Here is a 22,145-nt window from a genome sequence, read left to right on the forward strand (position 1 = left end):
ACTCAGGATATGCTTCTGAGCCCACGGTTATTTATTTTAAAAGCACCGACCATGCGTGGGGAAAGTAATCCAAGACAAAAATGCTTCAGTTTTTCTTAAATAAATATATCTTTAATTAAAAATGTACACGATATATGTGTCCCACACTGTTTGAGATAATGGTGTTGTGAATAGTTTTGCGTCAGTCTCCTTGGAAGTGGTAATTATTAATTAGTGACGTCACCCAACGGAAAGCGAATTTTATCAGCTGGAACACGCTGATAAAGATGTTCTTAACACAAAATTGGTATGTAGGTCAGTCTCCCACGCTGATTCTAGCATGTGTCACACAGTAGACGGTCCTGGTGGAGCGTTGCATTTGCATTTCTGTTCCACCTTAAAGGTTCCTGCACCTGTAGCAGACCCTGATTTTCCTTCCTTGGAATATCTCGTAGCATCCTTCAACTTTCACTGAGGTTTTCCAGTTATTTCATGTGCAATCCTGCTTCTGTAGAAACAAATGTACACCTGGAAATAGCTGACTACAACAGATTTTTTTCTGTTTTACTTTAAGTATATGAAGTCAAAGAACATCAAGGCTGATGAAGGTCAGCACATCAGACACAGCCCACATCAGTGACCTGGAGGTTTGTTTCAGGGCCGGATGGGGGGGAAATTTGGCCCGTAGGTGGCTGTAAAGGTACCGTTTCGCAGGAGCCCACAGCTACACAACTCTGCGGCATTCCTCCGATGTGCAACACAGTGCTCGCTGTCGTGAACCCAGATAGCCTCCGTGCCAGAAACCGTGACGCCATCCTGAGGACGCCCGCCCTTCTCCGCCTGGCTGATGCATTACCGGCTGACCAAGCCCCAGCCAGTTCGGTCAGGAACCCCAAGCTTTGGGATGGGAGGCTGTACACATGTAGGCCGCGGAAAAGTTCTGGCAGAGGCCTAAACCCGCCGGGAGGTTTTGGTGGAAACGATTCAAACTGCACCAACATAAACCGCTCCCCAGCACGGCCCTGCAAATAGTCTGCCAGAACGCAGCTCAGCGACGCCGTGAAGACATCCGAAGATGTGGGACAGACGGCATCCTTCACATCTCTGTTCCCTCTCCTGAAAGTGTTTCTGTCCCAGTTCTGCGCCCCCCATTCTTCAGCCCTTAACCAGGTGGCCTGGGTCAACACCAAGACCACCTTTCCCCCATGTCTTTTGAGCTGGTTTAGCCTGGAGTGGAGCCAGGGAACCGGGCCGAGGGCGCCGAGCTCGCCCTGGCTCCACAGGTCCAGGGAAACGGTGAAACCAAGAGTATGCAGGGATGAGCCCAGATGATTCATCAGTCCTGGCAAAGCGGGGTCAGCGTCGGGCGGGTACAGCAACACCACCTGGCTGCCACCTACTGCACCTATAGAGAGCAACATTAAAAACAGCTGACGATAAGCTATTAGCTCTTTTCCTCCATCTCTAATTCATGTATGAAGCTGAACTAACCTGCAGCTAGTTAAATATTTATAGCTGACATGCTACCTGTACACAAGGGTGCTGCTTTATTTCATACCTTTTAAATCATTTTCTTTTAACCACCTCCGCATATTTCCTGGAAGGGACAGACCCCGGGTTAGTTTTAACTTACTATATTGCTCTTAACATTCAAGGAATCGCCACTACACAAGATAAAACACTGACCTTTGAGGGCCCCTTGTAGTAAATAGACTCCCAGTAAGGACAAAGAAATGAGCAGTAATCCAGTAAAAAGGAGCAGGCTCCATCTCCAACGAAAGCCTGGAAACACCAATTCATTAATCATCAGGCATGGTGTGGACGATACAGTCAATCATTAAAGCAGCTTCATCTTGAGCTGGACAATAATTAATAATCTTACCTGCAAATGGACACTGAGGCTCCAACGCTGACTCCATCCCAGCGATCTTCATCTGGAAATGAGCAAAAGTCCCAGTTAGGACAACGACTGTTGTGCAAAGCAGTGAAAGGTGTTTGTATTTGACGCACGGTGACACCGATCACGTCATGACAACATTCACCTGAACACAAAGCCTCGGTTTTGAGGACACGTTAAACTCTCCAGCCCACTGAAAAGGAAATCAGAGGACACAGCGACAGTTTCGTTAGTCCTTCCTCATCTGAGCAGTAAACTGTCAGCTTTTATCTGTTCGTTTGAACATAAGACAAACCAAAATATTGTAGATGACTAACTTCTGGGGGTTTATCTGAATTTAGGTGATTTGTACCAAGAATAACCGACGATTGCATGCAGTACCACTAAATGAACGACAGATGGCACTCAAGCTTCAACTCCAGATCTAGCCTACTTTTTAAAAATAACGTACACGAAATATTGAATTACTGTTTGTGCACAGTCTGGAAATTTGACTAATGCCAGGCTTTATGGGGTTTCGTTTGTTTTGTTTGACAACAATAGACACTGCAGTGCCTTGGCAGAGCTCTGCACTCTCCAACGCTTTTGTGCTTTTTCCCAATGAGTCATTTCAGTTGATTTGTCACCAAAGGTGCCAATAAAGTATTTCCAGTGAAGAACGTAACAATGCTGCAAGTGTTTCTCTGTGTTTTTACCAGGTGTCCATATGGTGTGATTCTCCAGCTGGCGTCGGCGTGGTTGTGCAGTCTCTGCCTAGAGCCCCACACCTCCTCACACTGACCTCCGGGCTGACCTTTCTCACACAGCCATACTTCTGCTTCCAGTCTGCAAGGGGCAGTCACATTACAGGTCAACCCCGTTTTGCCATCTCTCATCTGAGTCTCTGCCATCGAAACAGAGATGTTGTGGACCATTCTTTCCACTAGACCTGCGAATAACAAGCATTGCAAACAATGAACTCGTTCATCAGACCTCTTTATCTGGGCCTCAGGCTGACATTTGTAAATATTCTGTCACCTGGTTGGTTTTTGAAAGGGCAGAACTCTCTCCGCACCCCATTTCCTGTCCACCAAATCTGAAAACAAAGACTTATTTATGTCCTCTGTACATTTCCCTTTTTTTTTTTGCATGGACATATCAGCTACCTGAAAGCACAGACAAGGGGCGACAGTGTTTGATGGAAGAACAACTTCTCTGTTTCCCTTCGGCTACAAAGTTAAAATAGATCAGATTACATTTGATTAGATCATTCAGACCCAAAACTGATTATTATGGTTGTAATGACTGACCCATATGAAGAACTCTCCAGGCATTTCATCCATCACCATTTGACACATGACTTCTTTTCCTGCGGCAGCATTTTCCAGCTGAAGAAGCACCACGTCTCTCTTGGGATCTGTCACAACTCTGAGTTTTGGGGCTGGAAAAACGTAAGACTTCTACATCATCTGACTCTGAATTTTACTGCAATTGTGCAATTAAAGGGCACATTACTGAAATGTTTCTCTGCCAAAAGCACATTATGACATTTGAGTCCAGTACTGACGACTGTAGAGACACTATAGAGCCCATGATATTAAACTGCACTTTAGTAAAGCACTTGAAAAGAAACTTTTCTCTACTGAAAGTAAATCTGACATGATATTTTAATGAATTCCATCCACAAAAATGTATCATGGGTCACGCAACGACACGTCCTTTTTCTGTCTTTGTTAAGATTTTAAAGCAAAAGATCTATGATTTCAGATATTGCTACACTTAGTGGTCAATATATGAAATGGAATAGTCGAATACCTCCATTTAAGAGAATATACGAAGGCGTGGGGGTTAATTATTGCTGTTTATATGTTTTTTCTTACCATCACATTCCTTTACAGTGCCCTCCAGGTCCATTGAGCAAACTGAGAGAGAGAAGTATTATTTTAATGTGTTATCTGCTTTGACATCAAAGTGCACAAATTTACCTTCTTCTAAAGATGGGACTGTGATGGTTGTAATGTTTGCTGGCCCATGTGATTGTGAATCGACTTGGACCACAACAGGAACTCCAAACATCACTCTCTCTGTCAGTTGCACCTGCAGGGAAGAGACGATGCAATTTAATGGCATCAAACCTTCAGGTGCAGTTCTTAAATAAACTGACTTATCTGTCCATTGATGAAGCTGAAAAGACAATGACAGGAGGGAAGTACCTCGTACGTGTGATGTCGGTGGGCTTGTTCTAAACTGGAATACGGCAGATTGAACTGGACAGTCTTGCAGAGCTCGCTGGAGCCTGGAGAGCTGAGACACACTTTGACTGGAAGTGAACACAGAGAGCAGAGAAAGGGAGCTCACTTTGAGTGCACGGTGGAGTTTATGGTTCTGCACCTCTGGGCCCAAACTGACCGCTTCCGGCGTCCTCTTGATGGTTCCCAGACTCTGCAGGAAGCTCTTGTGCCTCATCCACCTCTGCAACAATGCATGCAATGTTGTAAACCTGCAACATCGGCTGAGCGGAGACCCGATGCACAAAGAGACGTCATGGATGTTACAAACCTCGCAGTTCGATGAGGATCCGCAGGCAAGCGTCGCAGTCCTGTTTATCTGGACAACACAGAACCTCTGTGAGATGCACACGCGTAACAATGACTGTGTCATCTGGATCAGGCAGAGCAGCCGAGTATGGAGAGCCTGTGGGAAAAGTCCTGGTTTAGACAACGTGTCACCAGTGTCACCAGTGTGACTAGATCTGCAGTGTTTGGTGACTGCGCTGGTACCTGAGCTCATGCGGCAGTCAATCAAAGCCTGAAGATAGTAGAAAAAAGGTGTGGATGAAGATAAAATGCTCAATGATTCTACACATTCTAATACCCAGCTAAACTGGATCAGTGACAGTTGTGGCGTCGCAACTCCCCTTAAACCAAAACTTGTAAAGTCACCCTGCGGCTGAATCAACAGCTCTTACACATACGTCCAACAGCACTTAACCACACCTGGACTCAAGATTCTGTTTTTCATCCAATGGAAACAGAGAGATAATTAAGTCTCACATTTGTAATGCACATGAAGATTTTAACTCTTGTTTTGGAATAGCCGAAGTTTCCAGCAGCAGTTAAAACAATGAACAAGTGCATTACCAAGTTCAAGTTGAGGCTAGGATGACAGAAACTTAACAAGTCCGGACGATTTACCTGTGTGGAAGAGTCATCGTTTTACATATTAAAATTCTGGTTTGAAACCCAGCAGATTTTTCTGTCTCCTCTAAACAAGTATGTTAAGACCTTGCAATTCCTGAAAGTCCTTATGAGAACTCGTGAGACTGGCTTTAGCAAAAATTCTGAACTCTGGGGGAATGACTCATCTTGTGGAGTTCTTAAATTTCCTTATAATTAATTTTTCTAGATTATTTGTATCTAAATCTACTTAAAACGTATACACATGTAAAAAGGTGCGTCATAAACGTGAAGTCCTAGCGGGTGTTTAAATACTGTACCTCGCTGCAGGTGAGTTCAGGTGCCTCCAGATCGACCGTTTCTATCCGCCCCGCTGCCAAGAACGAGTAGAATCCCAGCAGAGACAACAGCAGGCCGTAGACACGTGCCAACATGTGCCCAGAGAGAGCCATTTCCCCGGCTCCCCGTCTGCCCGTGCGCTCGGCTCCGTGCGCACTCACGCTGCGCCACCGTTACGCTTTCAGACAAAACAGTTTTCCAGGCAGCCAGGGAGCATTCCTTGCTCTCCCGGACAGCAACCTTGACCTGCCCTGTTTCATATCTCCTTCCTAAGTGTCTGACAGCCCGGTGGGCGTGTCTTAACACGATACCCGTTCAGGTGTTTAGAAGCGAAACCCCGCGTTTTTAAAGGCTCGCCAAGTTCCAACTAGTCAGATTTCTCATCGTTAACGTCGTTTATATAAATTACTTAGTGCTTTGTTTTCTTACCACACACACACACACACACACACACACACACACACACACCTGATTTGCTTCATTTACAGGGCGTTAGTCCAGTTACAGAGGAGTTTAATTATTAATCAGTACTTGACACTTTCAGTGGAACTCTTAAAAGCTTTTTTACAATCCTGATGTTTTGTATAATATGCAGGTTATGCTTGCATATAAATGTGGGGAGAAGGGTGTTGTGTCTGTTCAGAGCTCCTTAAGCTTGAGTTTTTGTTGACAGTGTTGAGCAACTTTCTTAATAATCCTCATTGTTGGTGCTGCATGCCTGCTGGACGGAATTATTTAACCATGTGCCAACGTGTGAGTTCTGCGTGAGTCATTCACCTCTGCTTGTCAATTCTACGTAAAGATTCAGGGAAGTTTAAGGAACACAGGCAATTCATTCTCTCGCAAACACGCACGTGCAGTATTGACCTAAAACATGAGAGGCAAAACACGGTACAATTTTCTTTGTTTGGCAAAGATTTAATAAGAAGCTGCCAGTAAAAACACTTTAATTCCACATGCTTGGCCAAAACCGCACAAGTTTAGTCTTTGTTTGGCTTAAAACAACCTGCCGTTTTTCAGTAAAAGACTTTGTCTCATGTGGAAACAAATGCGGGAAATCAATAGATGTGCTCAAGAGGAAAGAAGGATATTTGCTAGCAGAGTTTCATAGTGGTCCCATGATGTACGGATGCAGCATGACACAGGTGCACACTGCGGTTTCAGTCACGTGTGAAATGAAAAAGACTCTGTTATTGCACTAAATGCAGCAGAGATAACCAGGGAGGGGGAGGGGAAGCGGGGCATCCCGTATACAACATGGAGGCCGTTTTTACGCCATTGAGGCGACTTAAAAAAATAAAAAATAAAAATATCAGCTCATGTTTCTCAGCACGCATCTTGTTTCAAGCAGAACAAAAGCCCGTCGCCATCAGACACGCGAAACCCGAGATTAAATCTCTTCTCCTCTCGTCGGTGACCCTTGGAGAGGCTCGCGCTCTTGTAAAGTTCCCGCGCCTGCCGTGTCCTCTGTCGGCGGCAACTTGAGCTTGTCCTGCGTCTTACATAACGCCTGTTCCTGTGACGACGTGACTCTCAGCTTTTTCTTTCCTTGTGTTTGAGGTATAAGTGTTTGTAGCTTCTGGGCCAGCTGTCGCGCCAGCCACACTGACATTACTTTGGACAGGAGTCTGGGCACGCAGTGGGAGCCGAAGTTGCCTGTTTTTATCGGTCCCTGAGTTGCCCCCAACTCTTGCAATAAACCACGGAAATCCTGAGGTAAGCAGTAGCGGGGAACACCTCGAAAGGCCTTTGGGATGTCTCTGTTGTGGCAAAAACCTTGGAAATAGACCAAAGCCACCCCTTGACCTTTGTGCTTCTTTATGGCCCCCTCTAAGCAGGCCAGAGCAGCCATAAACACTGGCGCTATCACCGTGCAGGGCTCCTCCTGGGAGTCTTTATCGTTACACGATTGACCTGGATCTTTCTGTCTTTTTCTCTTTGTTTTGGAATATTCCACCGTGTTCTCTTGAAGCTTTTCATGCGCCTTCTCAAATTTGCTGTAATTGTTATGGCTCATCACAGTCTTGTTTCCTTTTTTCCTCTGTTCTTTCCACTTTTCGTAGGTTGTCTTGGCCTCTGAACTCCAAACTATCAGCACCTTTCCTTGCTCTTTCACCACAGCTTCCCACTGCCCATACAGCCAAGGAAGTGGCCCCAGATCAGCCACACCGGCCCGGGCCCCATCCTTGGTTTGTGATGTTAGGGCCCACAAAGCCATGTGCACTGTGGCACTTAGCTCCCCCTGCAGGATGGAGGCTAATGCACATACAGCAGAGATGTGAGCAGACTGCTCCGATGAGCACACCAACAAAGCCGGTTTGTGGATACACAACCAACCTAAAGATGTGGACAAATGTGAATGTTATTCAATTTAGACAGTTTGAAATAAGGAGTTACAATAAATGATTGATATTTATCAAGAGCTAAGAGTTAATGGAGCCAACAGACCTGTAGTTCCACTCTTAGTAAGACGATGAAGGAAAGTTATGACAATTGCAGTGGTGAAAATAAACATCAGTATAGCCACAGCGTACAGTCCGTGTCGCCTGTGGGTGTCTGTAAATAGATTAGAGAAGGACATGCCTCTATTTACTTTGTAGGAGTCGAGTTTCGCATCTTCAGGCACGAAGTGATGCCCGTTTGACTCAAACAGGTGGAACCTGCCAGTTTCTACACAAGTCTAGAGTGCACTCACAGTCTGGGCACAGAATTCTCCTGCCGATCAGAGGAGGGGACGACCGCCACACCTGCACAAAAGGCAGAGGGAGAGTGAGAGGAGACACCAAAAGGAATAAACCCAGCCTTTATCAGATCTGGTATTCACCTGCACGCAGGGCTCCTGAGCAACATCATAGACAGGCACCTTCATCTTTGTGTCTGTGGCGTTCCCAATCTGCAACACCGATCGCATCAAGTGCACATTAGCCTTATAAAGATGTTTTGACAAATTATTATAATTAATGTGGATGCTTGAAAATGCAATGTCAACAATACTGGTTACTTTGATTTGTGCAAAATCTGACCTCTGGAACAGAATGTTGCACTTACCATCGTGACAGAGTGGATCTCTCCCAGGGGCACACACGTTCCATCCTTCTGAAGGCACAACTGTGCCGAAAACATTGCTGGAATTGAAGATGTGATATACAAAAACACCCCCTGCCCGCCTGGACCCAGGTACACCTCCCACGACGACAAATCTGCGAGGAACGGGAAGGAATGTTAAAAAGTAATACCCATTCAAGCAAAAGAAGGAATACATAACACATGGATTCCTTCCTTTTAAACTCACCAGCAGGGAAGGGGCAGTAGACGTGATGGCTGCCTTGAAGAGAAAACTTAAAAACAAAACTCAAATGAATACGAAGGGACGACAAGTGCTGATTAAAATCCACACACATCTGCCCTCTTCTCACCTGCACACACATTAGAGGGTGTTTGTCCAGCAGGGATGTGTTATATTTCTGTGGAGGACACACACATGGGGAGTTAGAAGAGTAAAATGGCCCATCAATCACTGACATAAATGCTGGAACGCACCAACTGCCGTTTGTCTTCCTCTACCTTCAGGCGTGGCGACCCGAGTGTGGACGTGCACAGGTGATCCTGCAGCCTCCAGCAGAGGGAGGCAGAGATGTTGAAGAGACTGGCTGCACATATCGAACTCCACGTGAAACTTGTCTCATGCAGCGTGAGCGTAGATGAGAGCCAGACATCTGTGGCATCTGGGGAGGATGTTAAAAACACTGAAACAGCGTGTTTAACCCAATCTATTACACAACAGGATCTGATGACATCAGGTAAAATGTTTTGGTTTTATGAACACAACCTTTATGATTTAAATGATTATGAAATTGAACTCTTCAAATTAGGAGCCATTTATATACAGTATATCATGCTAAAGCCCAGGGAGAGTTCTTGTGGGAGGGAGAAAAATGATCCTCTTCGCTAAAATGTAATAAAATTTGAAGATTTGTTCTGCCATCATCTCCCGCCACCTTCCAAAGAACAAATGAAAAGAGAATCCTTTCTGTCCCATGGCACACACCCTCTGCAGTCAATTATAGTACACAATAGTAATAAAAAGGAACCATGTAAGTGAGTTTTAGATCACACACCTGTAAAATTTTGGTTCAAAAATGGGCACTTTATGCTACGACGGGAATCACCGTAGGTGTAATAAACCTGGAAAAGACAAGGAGTTGAGTGAAAAATTATCCGGCAACCTGACAGATGTTGAATTCTATAGAAGGGGAACTACCTCCACGCAGGTGCAGGGGAGCAAGAAAGGGAAATCCAGAACAGCTGACTGAGACTGAGCTGGAATGATCTGCAGAAAACATGGATGTATTACATGCATTTTAATAGAAAGAGTGTTTGGTTTGGGGTTTTTTAATGCAGGTCAATGTACAAGTGGCACCTACATGTTTTGGGGGAGAGTCTCGAACGCTTTTGCACGGGTAACTGTATCTGTAGCAATACCTAGCATAGACTGGATTGTCACCAGCGCCCAGAGTGACATTAAAGGATTTGGACAATTGGTTCGCCTCCAGTTCAAAAGCTGGGACAGGATCTGAGTGACAGACGGGCACGTTGGGACACGATCAGCATGTAAAAGGAAGGATTTGCACGGAAGATATAAGAACACAAGGTGGCAAAACTCCCAGAATACCGTTTACTTTGTAGCTGATGTTGCAGCTTGTCGACGCTGTGCTGTAGCGCACAGAGACAACTGTGCCTGCTTGATGCTTCACACGATGAACCAGCTCCCACTGCAAAGTAAAGACATTAATAACACAGAGTGCACGTGTGTTCACCTCAAAAGCCCTGTTGATTTACGCATAGCATTATCTACACCTTAGCTGTGTCTGTTTGTACTTTTAACAGAGATATTTGAGAGAATAAGAATAAAAATGAATAGTAGATTTTATTCTTACCAGACAGAAACTTCTGTTACAGTGGGGACAGTTGATTTTCGGGTCCTTTTTTTTAACTTTTGTCTAAGGAAAGAATAGAGAATGACAGATGACACCTCAGGACCATATCTTCACCGTCATTTTACCAAACTGCACATGCACAGTTTGGAGAAGGTGCAGAGAGCAACCTTTGGCTTGCTTGGACTGTTCTTTCTAATAGGGCAAAAGATCTTTGTCGACATAGAATGATGTTCCGTCACATTAATCTTCAGACGTTTAAGGTCTGGGAGGAGAAATAGGCACAAACGCATTGCAGTTAAAATATGTAAAAACACACTTGCAGGAGGCTGTTTGCATACAGAGGGACTGGACGTGCATACCGTCAGCCTTCAACCAAACGTGGATGGAGAGATTTTCAGAGTAACCCTCAGAATCCAGGACGGGGACTGCGGTCACATTCACTGGGCAGCGTCCGTCAACATAATCTGAGCAGACAAAACATCCCGAAGCTCTTCAGTCTATCCAAAACTACTTTGGAAGTTTGCTGTAAGTCTATAAGGCTGGTTAGTACGGTTAATATTTGATCAAGTTTATGGATCATTATTTAACCAATTTTGATCTACTATTAAGCAGTTTTCTGCTCAGAAAAATCGGTTTTAAAAAAAGAAATCGGACAATAAAGATACAGCAAAATACGAATTAGTCATCAAAATAAAATCATACAACAAATTATTATCACACAATACAGAAGGGACACAAGGACAGGAAAATTAAAATAGACCTAAAGCTTTTTTTGTCTAGAAAAAAACAGCGGAGGAAGTGAAGGAGCAGAAATCTGAACACCATCAATAGCAACGCAATCGCCAATAAAAATAACTTACCAAGTGGATTTCCTTGCTAAACAGAAACAAGAAAAAGAACACAGACATTTCCCCAGTGAGTACCCCAGAATCAAGACTGTAATGTAAAGAAATGTACGTTAAACCCACCCGACAGGTTGGGAGTGAGCATTCCAGACTTGCCAGCGAAGACACCGCGACAGCAACGAACGCCACCGCGACGCCAAGAATCATCTCACACATCAATAATCTGAAACTGCCTTTAAAAATCTTCCCCTAATGGGATTCGACGTTCCGAGGAAGTCATGCTGCGCTCGCTGCTCCATGTGGCTGCGCGCAAAAGAGCGCAGCTTGTGCGTCGGTAGAGCGCAGCTCCCCGGTCGATCGGCCGTGTATTTCGGGATGTCGGCGTGACGCGTGAGTAACAGCTTGGGTAATCGTATCCATCTCGGCCCCACCTCTCACCTCCGTCCCTTCCAGGTAGCGAGAGAGGAACACCGACAACACAGCAGCAGCTTTTTGGACCCGCCCTCACACGTGCGCTAATCTCCTGCCCTTATAATAAAGCCCAGGAAGGTTTCCAGCGACTCTGGTAATATACAGTATATAGTCCCTGGGAATCATTAATCAGAAACTGGTCTTGTAAGCTTGGACTCACCCGCAGAGCTCAGACTTTAATATCAAAGTGCAGGCAACGCCAGATGTGGGCTTCCGCGCCACTGCTTTACGTCCATTTGTCAGTTTACCTTCAGCCGTGCAAAAATTCTGTCCATGATAATGATCGTTTCTCAGTATTCGATTTTTTTTTTTTTTTTTTTTTGGGGGGGGGGGGGGCAGTAATGGCTGAGGCTTCTGCTGTGTTTATTTGCAGCTTAAAGATCAGAAATTCTGAACCGGTGCTTTATTAAAGATAACTGCTTTTTCTCGCCCTTGTGCATCCTCCACTGCTGCTGATGCGTATCTGAAGTTTCCAGTAAGGCGTCAGAACGGAAACAGGGTGTCTTAGTCAGAGCTGCTTGTCATTTGATATTTAGAGCAGCGCACAGATGTTGTGCCGAGTGGGCGTTTTGGCTGGGTGGGGAATGTTTCTCAGGCACAGCTCAGGGCAACCCAAACTCCTGCCATGACAGCTGAGAACATAAATACACATTGACAATGCAGCTGTTTACTGTTTGCTCATCCCCGTTTTGAAAAGCAGCAGAACCAGTAAAACCGCTGTACGCCAATACCCTCTCCTGAACTATTGCGCAATCCACCCGCAGAACCGGTGTGGAGGACTTGATGGTAAATCGTGTACTATACTCACGTGCTTGAGCCAACGGTTCAGTCTTTTTTTCTGTTACATCCTTAAACCCTTTTATAATTTTTGTAGTGATTGCCTTTTTATTTTAGCCACGGCAGGAAGATGCGGAGGTCGAGGTCTTTGAGGGGAGGGTTAAAGGCTCAAAATGACTGGGAAAGCTGACTGGTTGATAATAAAGTCAGCAAACGATCTTAATCAAACTTAATCTGCTTTGGTGCACGATTGTACAGGTGTAAGGAAAGCCAAGCCACTCCACCCACTAAAGGGAATGCTTTGTTTATAAAAAACGGCTCTTTCGTGGAGGTGGCAGCACATCCGTGTGAGGCTGGAGGCTGTTCCCCCTGGGGGGTGGAGGGGCACTACCTCCAGCAGGTTCCCCACTCCCACTGGTGCAGCACGAGAGCCCAGTGTCCTCCACTGTGACAGTCCCTCCTGCTGAGAGGACAGGACCAATTGCAAAGACAAAACTCACAAAGGAAAATGAGTCAACATCAGCAGATTAGAGAACACCGTTTTTTGTGGGACTGTCCCTCTTATCGAGGCTTATCTTGAGACGGCATCAGTCAGGAAGAATAAGTCTCCCGTGAGTCACTTTCTTGAAAAGCATCATGGGTGGTTATGGACTGCGAGATACACGCAAAGGGGTTTCCACACAACCCGGAGGAAACAGTCCACACAGTGACCACGACTCCCAAGTTTAAAAAAATGGTTCTTTTTTATTAAACTTCTATGCAATCTGTATATATAAAACGCACCGGCGGAGACTAACAGTGAGGAGTTCGCACCTTTCAGCCAAGTCCTTCTTACTCCCCGATGAGCCCGTGTGACAGACGTACGTTAATACCGTAAGAAAGTGGAGATGAGACCGACACTAAGCAATGATGAAAAAAAAAAAAAACACTTGGAGTGGGAAGAATAAATAACATCAATATTGCCTTGCATGGTTTCTTTTTACGCCTGACTGAGGAACGACTGGACCTTTTTACTGAGGAAGATGAGTTGGGTCGATCAAATCTGGTCGCTGTTCAACTGCAAACTTGAATGTGTGAATATATGGAGGGAGACGCAGAGTAGTGCAATGTTATTTTTTCAGTTTTGGAGTGATTAAAATGTGATCTTGTTTGAACTCAAACACATATTGACCACAAACCAGCAAATATTTTGATAATTCTAATTGTAGCATTTTTTTTTAAAGATCATACTTATTAATATTTTTTTCCATTTTCTTAAATACAATAATTTACACTTCAGATCAGATACGGCCGAGTGTGCACGAGTGTGTGTCTTGGGCCAAATGCGGCGGGCGTTTCCCACTTTGTGCTACTGGAATAAACTCTGGTGTTTGGTGAAGGAGAGACGGAAAATCAAGGCCTGCTTCAACAAGCTGCGCTCAGTCACTGTCGCTGGTCTCGCTGCTGGGGTCTCCCTGCACCTTGCTGCGGTGCTGCATAGCGCGGTGGTAGGCGACCTGCACCGACTTGCGGATGTTGGACTTCCGGCCCTCCAGCATCTTCTCCTTGTCCAGCTCCTGGTCCACGCCGAGCGGCACTAGTTTGGAGCGGGGCAGCCACTGCCTGGACACACAAACGCATGCGAATGGCCATTAAACTGAATTTCTATCACATGACGGGCCAAAACTTCCCCATTTCTCGGCCAGAAAAGTGCTCTACTCCTGCGGGCCCTCTGACAGCAGCACCTGTGCTTCTGTACACGCTGACCTTAAAACACAACGCTGCATGTTTCTCCCTTTCTAGACTCTCTGAAACCACATTTGCCTCATTTCTGGTAAATGTTTTGTCATCCTGCACTTTGCTTTCCTTTGAACTATAAAGTGCTGCTTGGGTGCAGACAGAAAGTGAATGCCAGAAGCTTTAGTCATGTTTTTAAACTGTATTTTCATCTTTTTGAATATAAAGACTCCAAACAAACAAATGAAGACAGATCTCTTTATACTATGTTGTTAATGTTAATGTAGTGATATTAATTAACTGACCAGGTTCTCTTGTTGTCAAAGAACAGGACCAGGAACAGGTGCTCTCTGGCCTCCTGTGTCATTTGCTCCCCTAGTTTCAGCACATCCAATGGGGGAACAGGGATTGGGACCCCCCTGTGGAACACGCCTTCCCGGGGCATCTTCGGGTCAATTATCTGAAGACAACAGAGGGTTCAGTCATTAAAGCAGGCGGCCTATGAGGAAACAGCTCTACAGAACCTGGTCTCACCAGAGCTGGATATGAGGGGTAGCCCCTGCACTTGGCCCACACCAGGTCCAGGGCCTCCAGGGAGGAATAGTCATCAGAGGACATCCAGCATCCTGAGCGGGAGCGGCTCCGCACCACTGGAGCAGAAGGACAAACGCTGAGGTCTGAAACTTACAGTTTTCTTTTCAATGTAATACTGCAATAATATGTCTTTGATTGACTAATTAACAACAGGCTAAAGATATTTGTCAAGTTTCTGCCTGGTAATAATTCAGATAAAATGATGACTGATGGTTCTTTATCTTCATGAGCTGTGTCATAAGTAGGCACGTGTGGGTTTGGGTGAGTGAAGAGAGGCTTACAGTGCGAAACTCCCCGCGATCCTCCGACTGAATAGGAATCGTTCTCGGTGCCCGACGTCTCCTCACTGCTGTCCTCCTGGAACGCAGAGCGCGAGAAGGATGCCTTTCCTCTGCCCTGTTTGGAGGGGGTCGTACTGAGGGAAGAATGATGGGACATGAATTTCCCGCTCGGATCGCTGCTGTGGCAGCCGTGGCGATAACGATCGGAGTTTTGGTGCTTTGAACTCCTGTGTTATTTCTCACGGCTCTGGCAAAACACGGGGTTGACAAATACGTCAACCTCATCTACAAACTGAATTCTAGAAAGTACTGCTAGTTGTCTTGTTTTTAGCTAACATGCCTGACATTTTAACGGAAACAGATAGAATTTGATAGGTAAGCTGATATTGTGAGTATCTTAACTGATTGAATTCTACCAAGCTGATAAGAACTCCTATCTGTTCCAGTTGCAACTTTCAAAAGGAAACACATTACGCTGCCAAGTTTTTTGTCTGACACAGAGTCCACCTCAGCTTCTCGTGGAAAAAAAAAACCTCATGATCATTAGGAAACAGCTTTCGTTGGGAAATCTGACTCTAGAACAGCAAAACAAGCTAAAGTAGGCCACTAACCAAAAGTGCAGACACATTTTCACAAGTACCTCTGACCTCCTTTCTGACTACACATACTCACGTGCAGAACTGGCTGTTGTGTGTACGTGTCTGTGTGGGGGGGTGTGTATCGAACATCCTGTGAGACTGTGCACACACTACCTGGTCCTATCAGAAGCTGCACTGCTGCTGCTACTGGTTGTGGACTCCGAGTCTGAGCTGGACCGGGGGAGGCGCGGCTCGTTTCTGTATACGCGGAAACTCTCCGTCACCGGCTGGTTTCCCCCATCGAAGCCATTACTTGGCAAACCTGGAAGAATGTGAGAGACCAGTCAAGTGTGTGCTTAGTAACTGAAAGGCATCTTTATGCGCCAGTCTGTACCAGGGAGCAGGTCTTCGTTGTCACTATCGCTGTCAGAGGTGGAGCTACTGTGGGGGCTTCGGGGTCTCTTCCTTTGCCTGACTGTTGCCAGCAGGGGCAACTGAGGGGGGCCGATAGGACTCTGACTAATGCCCGCTCCACTGTAGCCAGCATCGCGGTTCTTGGGTGGCCGCCCAGGCCTTTTGGGGGGGCCGGCCATTTTCTGGTTCTTCTTGGAGAAGAGGACCGATGTCCGGCGTCCCACCTCTGGAGCTAATGCAGATGAGGAAACACTCAGCTCTGAGAGACAGACGAGGGTATATGTTGAAAATGCAACCAAATGCTAACAATTTGCCACAATGTGTTGTGTTGACTATATTCCTTCATTCACCTTTTCCACTGATCTCCTGGCTGCTGCTTTCCCCTCCCTCGTCATGGAGTCCCACAGAGGATGCATGATGGGGGAGAGACGAAGCTCCTCCAACAGACTCCCGGCCGCCCATGTTGGAAACACCTTCCCGCTGGTGTGCGAGCTTCCTCTTGATGACGCTGATCTCCTTTCTCAGAGCTTTGGCCCTGCGAGACTGACCGATGCTGTGCTTTCCTGAGCTGACCTCATCAAGCCGTGCCTGCAGGTAGTGCAGCTGCTCTTCCAGCGGCAGTCGCCGCCGGTTCTCTGGCAGAAGCATATCTATGAGCAGCAGGAAAAAGGCTGTTAAGATTGGTGAAATAATGAACTGGTATCATATTACTATTACGTTGTCATCTCTGAAGTTTTGCAATGAAAAATTGTACTTTTTTACCCGAGAATTCTGTTGTTACGAACATGGCGCCATCTAGTGGTCAAGTTGTATTCATGTCCAACTTTTATCTACATTTAACACCATTGTAACAAATAATATGAAATAGTTTTGCCCTTTTACAATTTAACAAAAGGAAGAATTGAGTTCATACCCTCTTCATTAGAAGACGTCAGACCGTCCTTTTCACATTCTCGCTCCCTCTGGCGTTCCCGCTCCCTCTGTCGCTCTCGCTCACGCTCTCTGTCCCTCTCCTGGTCACGTCGAGTCTCTGGGCTCAGTTCTCGGGGTAGATGCAGGCCGGCTTCGTAGTCGAAGCCGATCCTTTCAGCTTGTCGCCTGGCTGTTCTGATGACGGACCCGCCCATCTCTCTGAGCCGCAGGGCAGCGCGGTAGAAAACGGTGTCCTTGGCGTTGTACTTGAGACAGTTGTTGACAATAAGGCCAAAATCTGCCTCAAAGGCTTCAAAAGTGAGGTAGCGATGGGACTCCAGCTGGTTCCACATGGTCTGGAAGTCCATTGGAGTGTCAATGTGGTCCAGATAGTCTGGTACCTGAGTCAGAGAGGGCACAAAGCAGGAACCTCTTGTAAACCCAACAGAATACAAACTAATGTTAATGTGATCAGGCACAGAAATGTAAACACTTGTGTAGCTAAAGCCATGTGTGTGTTTACCTCTGCGAGTGGTACAGGCTCAGTGAAGAAGTTGTTAGTGTCTCTTTCTTGTAACTGTACCAACGTGCTCCGTAACAGCACCAGGAAAGGAGTCAGCTGCATCTCCAGCGCCATCTGCTGCACCTTAATCTGGACATGGACAATGTTTATGTCAAGCTCTGAACAAATGCCCTCAATGAAAAGAGAAATCTCTGCAATAAAGCCTGCACGTGTATTTAAAAATACCCTCGTGCTTCAGGAGGACAATGTGGCAGACGAGATAAGATAGATAACTTATATCTCACCGTCTCCCTCTTGAGTTTCTCTCTCTTGCGGATGAGTTCCACCAGTAGTCTGGCTCTCTCCAGATCATGTCTCAGTCTCTGCCAGGCCTTCAGCTGCTCCTTTAAAGCAGAGTGTTTCTCCTCACCGTCCCTCTGTGGAAGCAACATGGAGACACCCATAGACTTAATGAACAACGCGGAAAGACAAATTACAGTCACATGACCAAAAATGAGTTTCTGATTGGATTTTTTTTTTAAATATTATTTTTAAGAGCCAGTTACCACAGGGAATTGGGATGGAGGCTGTGGCGGGAGTGGGTCAATATGTCGTTGCGACTGTAGGTGGGTTTGGAGCCGTCGTAGCAGAGGTACCCCGTTACGACTTTGTCTTTTCAGGGTCCAGTAGCTGTGAAGTCGCTGCATAAACTGGCTCTTCCTGGGAACCGTCAGGTTACTGGTGATTTTGCTCAGCCTGGAGAGAAAGAAACACCCTGTGAACACTCATATTCTCACTACAGAAACTTGTGAGTGAAGACTGTAGGTCTGTCTTAGCCTCTACATACCTGTGGGGTGGGATGCAGGGCACAGACACGACAGGTGCAGCAGCTCTCCTCTCAGCCAAGATCTTTCGCGCTCTCTTCATCTTAAGCCTGGACTTTGCTTTTGCCCTCTTGGCTCGCTCGGAGCTCCAGCCCTTTGAGTCATCGTCGTGACCGATGCTGCCTTCATCGTCCTCCTCCAGCTCCCCTTCACTGTGAGACGACCCTATGCTGGCACCGCCAACTCCTCCCAAAGGCCGCGCTGATCCTGGGGGCGTGTGGATGTCACAGTAAGCCGTTTTGCGAACGCTGAACGACGTCCCGTTGGCACCCGTTTCTCTGACAGGCTCCATTTTCATATAGAGGCCTGCCTGTTGGGCACAGGTGACGTGGAAGGCCGTGTAACAGTTGGCTTTGTGACACTGGATGCAGGCACCCGATCCACGCTGCTTGCAGATGTAACAGGTGAGTTTCCAGCGAGCAGGGGGAATGTGCTCGATACTGTCAATGGGCTCCAGGAAGACCGTGTTGGCAAAGCACACCTGAAGACACGCAACAGAGCACAAATGACGGCATCACTCACATAAAATAAAATCAATCCCCACGTGAGGATTTTAAACACTCTTTGAGGCTGTTGGTAGCAACAGGTCGCATTTACCACTAGAAATCCTGAAGACAATGGTCCATGGTAATTATAAAAGCAACATCAAGTAGAAGGCAAATCTAAATCTACCTCTGGAATCCAGAGGGCACAGACGACATGGGCCCAGCGGGCGTCGTCTGTCTGTTTGAAGGCGCCCCCCTTGTTGGGACAGAGGGCACAGTCCACAGCTCGACTCGGCGACTGCAGGCAGCGCCGACATAACCACTGGCCTTCGGGGATGTAGGGCACGCCGTAGCACTCCTGGTGCACAGCCAGGTTACACATGTCGCAGAAGAGGATCACGTTGCTGTTCTGGCACTCTCCGTCATTACAGATGCAGCAGACGGCGTCTTCGTCGATTAGCGTGCTGGGGTCTGCCTGGGTGGAGAGAAAAGAAAAGTCAGATGTGGTCTCTAGGTGACAGCGTAACACGTTATAATTACGGATTAATGAGGCAATAATTACTGATCTAATTAGTGTTCTGGTACCTTGTTGTGGCTCTCAAAGTAAGACTCCTTCTCCAAGCGATCCATGAGGTACTCAAAGACCTCCTGAGGGATTTGCGTCACACCATCGCGTTTGCGCTTATCGTTCATGATTTTGAGCCAGATGTAGTCTTCCTCGTCAATGTCATACTCCACCTCCTCGTCCAGCTCCTCCACAGACTTATCAATATACCTGAAGATCAGAGTTGGTTGGAGGAAACTGTGAAAATTAGATTTTCTGTAGGATTCTGAAATATTACGTAATTAATTTAGTATTTATTTATGAGGAGGGAGGGAGTTTATGCTGCTCAACGCAAACCTGTAATAGGACGATGGCCGAAGAGGGGCGTCGGGTCTCTCCTGGTCCAGTTCTCTGAACACTGCCTCAGGGAGCTTGACTGCAGGTCCTGACTGAGCACTGTGATGATGATAAGAGCCATCCTTCTTCTTTTCTTTACTCTTATGCTTGCTGGTTTTGGGGGTAGACTTGCCTCCATTAGATGATGGGATATCTGGGCGGTCCTTGCCACTTCCTCCCAACTCGCTTCCTCCACCATCACTACCGTTACACACCCCTCCTCCAGTTCCACCAGTACCAGATGGTGGAAGATCCTCAGCGTCACTGTCCTCCTCTGACACCACATCAATGTTATCGAAGATGCTGATGCGATGGACCCGTCCTTGGATCTCCACCTCCACCATGCGTTGCGCCTGGGCGTACGTCATTGTCTCTCTGCCTGGGGAGTGAGAGTGCTCTGACCGGTTAGGGCTACCAGGAGTGTTCCCCCCGTGCCCCTGTCCTCCACCTCCGTTACCACCACCGTCATCTGTATCGCCAGACCCGGCCAAAGAGGCACGTGGTGGACGGCCTTTTCGTTTCTTCTGGGGTACAGTCTGTGCAGGAGTTGGGTTATCGTGGTCATAGTGGTACAGGTGATACTCAATACCACTGTAGCTTTTGTAGACCTTGCGACAGGTCTCCACAGGGCACTCGTAAGGGGGCTTGGTGGCCCGCAGGTTGTGGCAGAATGTCTTCACATCAAAGTCCAGCCCCATTGTGCCACTGCTGGGACAGATGTTGTTCCAGTTCACATCTGCCAGAGGAAGACAAAGAACTGTGAGAAAACCCAATGCGGTTCTGAACTGCAAGGTTGTATGTTAAAAACACATTTTTTAAATACATGCTGTCAGAAACAGAGGGTCTCCTAGGCTGATGTTATGCACCTGTCACGCACAGTCACGTGACCACAGCACATATTCTCAGTAGCAAACAAAATACTTTGCTCGTTTACCATAAAACTAATGCGACTTGTGTTATTTTCCTCACTTTGTCTAACGTGCAGTTAAACAGCAAGTGCAGGTGTCATGAATGTCAAAATTACAAGCAGCCCGTAACTTTGAACAAATCTGGGTGGAACAATGCACGGGCTAGAATTTTGCAGAAAATCCCACATTAGGCTATTAAATCTGTCATTTTAATCCTCTTCATGTTAGCCTTTGCCTTTTACTGGCAGATGCTTCCTCCTCAAACAATGAAGCGCTGCAGCCTTGCACGGTTAGCCAGCATGCTAACAGAAGCTACCAAACAACAACACCACTTGACTCAAAAAAAAAGCCACACTTAATGTAATGACGTTAACTTAGACATCCCTAATACATGTAAATTTCCATTTTCATCCACAGCCAGGGTTTTATTCGCCTCGGTAATGTTTAGTAGGTTAATTGAATTTGCATGCTAAACCCTAGCTGTGATCTTACTGACACAGGCGTTAGCTAACTAAAACGCTGGTGCCGCTTTAACTTCACCTCATTTTATATTACGTTAATTAGCAGGTGAAAATACTATAAAAATTACATACATTGTAGCATGATTGTAGAAAACCACTCAGTCCTGTTTCCCTCCACAATGACCTCATCCTAAATCCAACAGCAAGATGACTCTATAGCGTTTGATTTCACAACATACTACACTTACTACAGCGTTTTGGATCAGATCTATCCATTTAACTAAATAATTTATCTTAACGATTAAACCATTAGGCGCTCACTCTTCCGACACTATTTAAAGCAACAGAAGGAAAATAGCCAGACTGCCTTAGTTTGCATTGAGGCTTTACTACTTTATTTAATTAGGACACAGAGGGAAAGATAGATCAGTAAAATGACAACACGATGTTGCTGTATTTGGTGTGCAACATGTACGGAAAGACAACATTTCCTAAAAGCGAATGTAGAGCGGTTTAACTATACGGATGTGTGTTAATGTTATAAACACTTACTACTCCACGTTCCTCAAGATTGCGTGCTTCGGAAAATCTCACGCCAGATCGCACGGATCGCAGATCGATTTTAATTGATATGGTAATCCCATGTGAGACATCGGCAAGCGCAGAAACATTGAAATGTTTTTATGAAACAAAATTATATCCTTTTTTTTTCCATTGTGAGAGGTATTATTCGGGAACTCGGTTGAACAAAAGGGGCAGGCGTTAACGCCGCAACACGGCGCGGCACATTCGTCACAACTGGTTTCCATTTCCTAATTCTAGTTTTATATTCGAGCATGTTTGTGAATTTTCCGAGTTTTATTTCACCTATTACTTTGATATTGTTCAAAATATATTTTTTGTGTTTAGGTTAAACACGTGATTATCTGTCGAGGGAATGAAGCGAATCTGTGATTTTGTTTCAAAGATGTCGGCAGGAGCCGTTGACTTTTGATGCGCCTGACCGAATGTTAACAAGGCGGGATACAAACTACCTTTAACTAATAACTTCATCGACAAATTCCACTGCA

General features: G+C 46.0%; 3 protein-coding genes across 8 annotated transcripts; all 3 read right to left on the minus strand.

The window, feature by feature from the left end:
- Nucleotides 1-84: 84 nt before the first annotated feature.
- On the minus strand, nt 85-5,727 carry wu:fl23c11 (interleukin-17 receptor C). The gene is made up of 16 exons (XM_057040870.1): nt 5,352-5,727; nt 4,636-4,663; nt 4,415-4,549; nt 4,265-4,327; nt 4,069-4,175; nt 3,841-3,952; nt 3,736-3,777; nt 3,166-3,296; nt 3,022-3,084; nt 2,894-2,951; nt 2,572-2,804; nt 2,022-2,069; nt 1,862-1,913; nt 1,666-1,761; nt 1,538-1,576; nt 85-1,384 (listed from the first exon to the last, which is right to left on the minus strand). The coding sequence occupies exons 1-16, from the start codon at nt 5,481-5,483 to the stop codon at nt 597-599; spliced, it is 2,127 nt and encodes a 708-aa protein (XP_056896850.1). The 5' UTR covers nt 5,484-5,727; the 3' UTR covers nt 85-596.
- Nucleotides 5,728-6,267: 540 nt separating this feature from the next.
- Nucleotides 6,268-11,881, minus strand: LOC130530028 (uncharacterized). 2 transcript variants are annotated; one of them, XM_057040861.1, is made up of 17 exons: nt 11,276-11,881; nt 11,168-11,183; nt 10,667-10,771; nt 10,475-10,569; nt 10,308-10,370; nt 10,043-10,142; nt 9,795-9,943; nt 9,632-9,700; nt 9,489-9,555; nt 8,935-9,095; nt 8,787-8,834; nt 8,663-8,708; nt 8,419-8,570; nt 8,195-8,263; nt 8,066-8,117; nt 7,819-7,926; nt 6,268-7,707 (listed from the first exon to the last, which is right to left on the minus strand). In XM_057040861.1, the coding sequence occupies exons 1-17, from the start codon at nt 11,366-11,368 to the stop codon at nt 6,761-6,763; spliced, it is 2,340 nt and encodes a 779-aa protein (XP_056896841.1). In that variant the 5' UTR covers nt 11,369-11,881; the 3' UTR covers nt 6,268-6,760. The 2 variants fall into 2 exon arrangements, with proteins under 2 accessions (XP_056896841.1, XP_056896840.1); XM_057040860.1 differs by having other exon boundaries at nt 8,911-9,095; nt 11,276-11,878.
- A 1,243-nt stretch (nt 11,882-13,124) lies between these two features.
- brpf1 (bromodomain and PHD finger containing, 1) lies at nt 13,125-21,856 on the minus strand. 5 transcript variants are annotated; one of them, XM_057040841.1, is made up of 16 exons: nt 21,628-21,856; nt 19,668-20,442; nt 19,352-19,568; nt 18,954-19,241; nt 18,245-18,762; nt 17,964-18,153; nt 17,703-17,834; nt 17,419-17,547; nt 16,897-17,296; nt 16,334-16,633; nt 15,964-16,242; nt 15,744-15,891; nt 14,992-15,125; nt 14,651-14,766; nt 14,422-14,576; nt 13,125-14,002 (listed from the first exon to the last, which is right to left on the minus strand). In XM_057040841.1, the coding sequence occupies exons 2-16, from the start codon at nt 20,402-20,404 to the stop codon at nt 13,819-13,821; spliced, it is 3,927 nt and encodes a 1,308-aa protein (XP_056896821.1). In that variant the 5' UTR covers nt 20,405-20,442; nt 21,628-21,856; the 3' UTR covers nt 13,125-13,818. The 5 variants fall into 5 exon arrangements, with proteins under 5 accessions (XP_056896821.1, XP_056896820.1, XP_056896822.1 ...); XM_057040840.1 differs by lacking the exon at nt 21,628-21,856 and adding an exon at nt 21,208-21,400 and having other exon boundaries at nt 15,964-16,215; XM_057040842.1 differs by lacking the exon at nt 21,628-21,856 and adding an exon at nt 21,208-21,397 and having other exon boundaries at nt 15,964-16,215; nt 19,352-19,541.
- Nucleotides 21,857-22,145: the final 289 nt, after the last annotated feature.

Source organism: Takifugu flavidus, chromosome 8, assembly GCF_003711565.1.
Source record: "Takifugu flavidus isolate HTHZ2018 chromosome 8, ASM371156v2, whole genome shotgun sequence".
In the NCBI taxonomy this organism is placed as follows: Eukaryota; Metazoa; Chordata; class Actinopteri; order Tetraodontiformes; family Tetraodontidae; genus Takifugu; species Takifugu flavidus.